Source organism: Asparagus officinalis, chromosome 1, assembly GCF_001876935.1.
Source record: "Asparagus officinalis chromosome 1, Aspof.V1, whole genome shotgun sequence".
NCBI classification, from domain to species: Eukaryota; Viridiplantae; Streptophyta; class Magnoliopsida; order Asparagales; family Asparagaceae; genus Asparagus; species Asparagus officinalis.
In genome coordinates, this window is record NC_033794.1 from 45475266 (window position 1) to 45480963 (window position 5698).

The 5698-nt window shown below is 37.4% G+C and overlaps 1 protein-coding gene across 1 annotated transcript; it reads left to right on the plus strand.

Annotated features, from left to right (window-relative positions):
• Positions 629 to 4815, plus strand: LOC109823489 (trifunctional UDP-glucose 4,6-dehydratase/UDP-4-keto-6-deoxy-D-glucose 3,5-epimerase/UDP-4-keto-L-rhamnose-reductase RHM1). Its single transcript, XM_020389771.1, has 3 exons — positions 629 to 785; positions 2166 to 3750; positions 4097 to 4815. Exons 2-3 carry the CDS (start codon positions 2191 to 2193, stop codon positions 4538 to 4540), a joined length of 2004 nt encoding a protein of 667 aa, XP_020245360.1. The 5' UTR covers positions 629 to 785; positions 2166 to 2190; the 3' UTR covers positions 4541 to 4815.

Below are 5698 nucleotides of genomic sequence, written 5' to 3' on the forward strand. Positions count from 1 at the left end.
CATCTTTAATTTATAATTTTTATGAAGTCTATCAATGATTAGGAACAAACTTTATATTCTTTTTTGTATCGTTTTAGCATACTTTCAAGCAATTATTTTGTCTTATTGGTTTTAAATATTCACCTTCTTTGTATAACACTGTTTTAATATTTTTTACTTTTGTAACATTATACTTTCTCAAATAAAGTTTGGTTTCATGTCAGTTAAAATAATATAAAAATTTAAATTATATTTTCTTTTTATCAATTCAAATATTAATATAAAAATTTAAATTGGGTGTAGCATATTTAAACAATCATAAAAGAAGATAACTAATCGCAACATTAAAGTTTAGAGACAAAAGTGAGCATAAACTATTAAAGTAGAACTGAGAAATAAATTTTAGTAAGAAAATAAGTCAAAAATACTTAATCATGATATTTAATAACGTGCATTGCACGTGTATAAAACCTAATAAAAATAAATAAAAAAATAAATAAAAAAATAAAACAAGAAAAATAGTAAAAGGAAGAAAGACCGTACAAAAATCCCACACAACACGGGACCACACACGTTTCCTGTGGGCCCAACGATTTCGCGTGGACTCATCATCTTCTCTCTTTTGCCTCTAACTACCACCATTTTCTTCTCTCATTTTCTAAAGTTTTCTTCCGAATTTGTTTATTCACATTTTACCCCTCCCACGCGCTTCTTATTATATATCAACAATTCCCTCTCCCTCTTCAAACATAACCCATTCTCTCGTTCTCTCTCTTTCTCTCTCCCCTCTGCTCGCATTATCGGCTGTAAGTTTCTCTCTCCTCGCTTTCTCTCTCTAGATCTGATCACACGACTCGTTAGTTAATTCGTTTGATTCTTAGATCTTCAATTTTTTCGCGTGATGGCATCAGATCTCAACTTGATTAGATTAGATCTGGGTGCGGTTTCTTTGTATTGGGTAGTTATTTTAACTGAAACTTTTAGTTTGTTTGCGGTTTTGGTGGGCGTAGTTTTAAAAAACAGATAATGGGTTTTCGAAATTGAGATGATTACAGAATTAAAACGCCCGAGATTTGAGATTTTTATCAGAAGAAAAATGAACCTTTTGTACATTATCATTCTCTATTAGGTGTTTTGATTCTTATTACTAAGCAGTAATGGATTGGTTTTTCAAGGTGGAACCCAATCAATTTTATAGAGCAAATCCGAGGTACTTTTGCTTCGATTTTTATTTTATTTTATTTAATTGCTCGGATTGCATGTTGAAATGTAGTGAGTCGTGTGAGAAGAACCCAGCTCGGATTGTTTTTGATGTTTTTAGAGATCTAATGTTGTAGTAAAAGATTGGCACTTGGTTACTTGAGCATTTAATAATTCTCAATAATTCATATTGGATCCGATTATTTTATTGCATTTTCTCATCTTCATGCTCATCCAAGCTCATGCTCTGTCAAAATGAAGTCAAGCATCCGTGGAAAGGAGAGCACTTGGTGCTTTTCTGATGGAGCATTTGATTATTATCCACCTTAAACATATGAAAAGAACAGAGAACTATATATGACAACGATAGATAGAAAAATTTACGATCGGAAAATTTTTGGTTTGAGTAGGGTTTGTCTTTTATCCTAGGTTTTTTTTGCCGGTGTAGATGCCCAATGTATTGGTCATGCAGTTAAAGGTCTTTATAATTCTTCCTTTAATGAGAAAAGTGCATCCGATACGAAACCCTGTATAGATATGTTTAGGGAATTAGTTACTAGTTTGAATCACATCATTGAAACAAAGAGGAGGCATGAATAAGACATTTCTCTAAATGATTTAGACTTTTGCATTAACTTCAAATCCGATGTTTAATTTATCTTTCCTTTGGATGCTTGTAGTATCTGTTAGGTGCCATAGATGTTCTTACGATATATTCTGGTTGTTCATGTGAAATGCAAAATTTGAAGTTAGGGGAAATTATATTGAACATAACATGTTTTCGAACTTACTTCATTTACTGTGAACTAGAAATCTATGTTTTGTTGATCTTCTATTGAAATTTTGATGTGTCTGTTAGAGATCATAGACCCTCTTAAAATGCTTTTGATTTTCTAGTGTAAGATATAAATCTGTTACATGTTGCTCTTTCCTTGAAACTTTATTTAGATCCTCATCTTATCAAAACCTATTTTGATTTTTTATAGAGCTGATTCCGAAGAAGAAATCGATATGGCGAGCCATAATCCAAAAAACATTCTCATCACTGGTGCTGCTGGCTTCATTGCATCCCATGTTGCCAACCGTCTTGTTCGAAACTACCCCCAATATAAGATTGTTGTTCTTGACAAGCTCGATTACTGCTCAAACCTCAAAAACCTCCAGCCGTCACAGAGTTCCCCCAACTTCAAATTCGTTAAGGGTGATATCGCCAGTGCTGATCTTGTCAACTACCTCCTTATTACAGAATCAATTGACACTATAATGCACTTTGCCGCCCAAACCCATGTTGACAATTCCTTTGGAAATTCCTTCGAGTTCACCAAAAACAACATTTATGGAACCCATGTCCTCCTTGAAGCTTGCAAGGTCACTGGACAAATAAAAAGGTTCATTCATGTGAGCACTGATGAAGTTTATGGTGAAACCGATGAAGATGCTATCGTTGGAAACCATGAAGCATCTCAGCTTCTTCCCACAAACCCTTACTCTGCTACAAAAGCCGGAGCTGAGATGCTTGTGATGGCTTATGGTAGATCCTATGGTCTACCTGTTATCACTACTCGCGGAAACAATGTCTATGGGCCAAATCAATTTCCTGAGAAACTCATTCCAAAATTCATTCTTTTGGCGATGAGAGGAAAGCCACTTCCAATTCACGGTGATGGATCCAATGTCAGGAGCTATCTCTACTGCGAAGATGTTGCAGAGGCTTTTGAGGTTATTCTTCACAAAGGAGAAGTTGGGCATGTATACAACATTGGTACGAAGAAAGAAAGGCGGGTGATTGACGTCGCAAAGGATGTGTGCAAGATTTTCTCTATTGATTCTGACTCTGTTATCAAGTTTGTTGAGAACAGGCCCTTCAATGATCAACGGTACTTTTTGGACGATCAGAAGCTGAAGAATTTGGGATGGAGCGAGCGAACAACGTGGGAGGAGGGACTAAAAAAGACTATGGAGTGGTACACTAGCAATCCTGATTGGTGGGGAGATGTCTCGGGTGCTCTTTTGCCTCATCCAAGAATGCTAATGATGCCTGGGATCGAGAAACAATTTGATGGGCCTGCGGATGTGCAGGGCATGCTCTCGGATTTAATGAACAAATCAAGTAAAACAGAAAATGGGCTTAAATCTACAAAGATGGAGAAGCCCTCTTTGAAGTTCTTGATCTATGGTAGGACTGGATGGATTGGGGGACTTCTTGGCAAAATTTGTGAGAAACAAGGGATAGCTTATGAATATGGAAAAGGCCGCCTTGAGGAGCGTTCTTCACTCGTGTCTGATATTCAAAATGTGAAGCCAACCCATGTGTTTAATGCTGCTGGTGTCACTGGTAGGCCTAATGTTGATTGGTGTGAGTCTCATAAACCGGAGACTATTCGAACAAATGTTGTGGGCACCTTAACCTTAGCAGATGTCTGCAGAGAGAAGGGTTTGCTTGTGATGAATTATGCAACGGGATGCATATTTGAGTATGATGCTAAGCACCCTGAGGGTTCTGGTATCGGTTTCAAGGAGGAAGATACACCAAACTTTGCAGGATCATTCTACTCGAAGACTAAAGCTATGGTAACTATATCCATCTTTCCTTTACGTGTTTCTATTTAGGGTTAATTGTACATAGACACCCTGTAGTATCGCTGTTTCACACTTACTACCCCTCCGGTTTTATTGTTGCAGATAGAACCCCGGGTTAAGCATTTTTTTTAAGTACTCTTCTATTATCCTCAGCTAGACTCACTAATTTGCCTAGGGGCATAATCTGCTAAACACCAAGGGTAAAAGAGTAAAACAAATTTAACATAGGGGGTATATCTGCAATTATAAAACTGCAGGGGTTAGAAAATGCTTATATTTAACCCTTCTCTTTGTAACGTGCTTATATTTACATGCATTCTTCCGATTGACCATGTAGGTTGAAGAGCTATTGAAGGAATACGAGAATGTATGCACACTTAGAGTCAGAATGCCGATATCTTCTGACCTATCAAACCCAAGAAACTTCATCACCAAGATCTCCCGTTACAACAAAGTGGTCAACATCCCAAACAGCATGACAATCTTGGATGAGCTTCTCCCGATATCAGTTGAGATGGCAAAGAGAAACTTGACAGGAATTTGGAACTTCACCAATCCCGGTGTTGTGAGCCATAACGAGATCTTGGAGATGTACAAGAAGTATATCGATCCAAGCTTCAAGTATTCGAACTTTACCCTCGAAGAGCAAGCCAAAGTTATTGTTGCTGCTAGAAGCAACAATGAGATGGATGCTTCAAAGTTGAAGAAGGAATTCCCAGAGCTATTAGGGATCAAGGAATCGCTGATCAAGTATGTGTTTGAGCCAAACAAGAAGGTCTGAGGTCTCAGTGTTTTAGGGTTTTAGCAGACGCTGATATATGGGCTGAGTGTTGGTTCTATCATTACTGTGTTTGGATTTAGGAGGAATGCTTTTAGGTGGGGCCTGCAGGAAGTTGTATTGTTTTGGGTTGTTTAGTTATTTTAGTTCTACTTTTGATTGGTTATGCTTTCTTTTAAGAAGGTTGTAGTGTTGTCTTTAAAACATTGAGATTTGGATCCAGTTTTGCTGGATGTAATCTATTGATATATTATAAATGCATTTAGTTTATAATGACAGGGTAATGCATGTGTTTTTGTATGTGTTAATGAATGCAGAAGGTAATTACTATGGATTTTAGTTGTATTTGTTTTAGTTATTTAGTTTAAGAATACGATGTGATTTTGTATGTGCTCGTGGATGCACAAGGGAGGGTAACTATTATGGATTCTTTTTTATTTTGGATAGATAATTATTATGGATTCTAGTTGGTCTATTGGTAGAGAAATTCTGATTTATTGAAAAAGTAGCAAAATACGGGAAATGTACATGAGACCATTTTCCTGGCAAAAGGAAAAGCTAGCATCTGGATAGCTTCGGAGTTACCTATCTTGTGACTTTTAAGAGGAAAAATTGAAGTAATTGTATCAATAATTTTTCCCCTTTCATTCATTATGGAATTATATTTGCACGTAACTTTAACATCGTCCAAGACCTATGACTAACTAGTACAAGAAGTGAAAATTTATGAAAAGTCTTCTCCTTGAATTGTGTGTTAACTGCGGTAGAGGAGGAAGGGACCATTAGTGAAAACGAAATAGAGGGAGGAAAAAGCTTATACAAAGATACAAAATTATATATGAAAGAGGTTTATTATAAAAGAAACACAAAATTGTACATGACCCTCGCCTGTAGAGCCCGCGGGTCTGGAGGAGATCGAGGAGCTCGCCTGTTGAAAGGGTGTGAAGAGCTCACCTGAAGCATTCATGGACCTCGCCTGCTCGAGACCTCGCCTGTTCGAGAGCGGACGGAGCTCGCATGTGAACGCAGCTCGCCTGCGTGGGTGGAAGGCAGTTGGACCACATATCTGCCCTAGGGTTTCCTTATAAAAGGGAAACCCTGTTCACCAGATCTCCTTTGAGCAGCTCAGAAGCGATTTTAACAGAGGCGGTTTTCACCTCT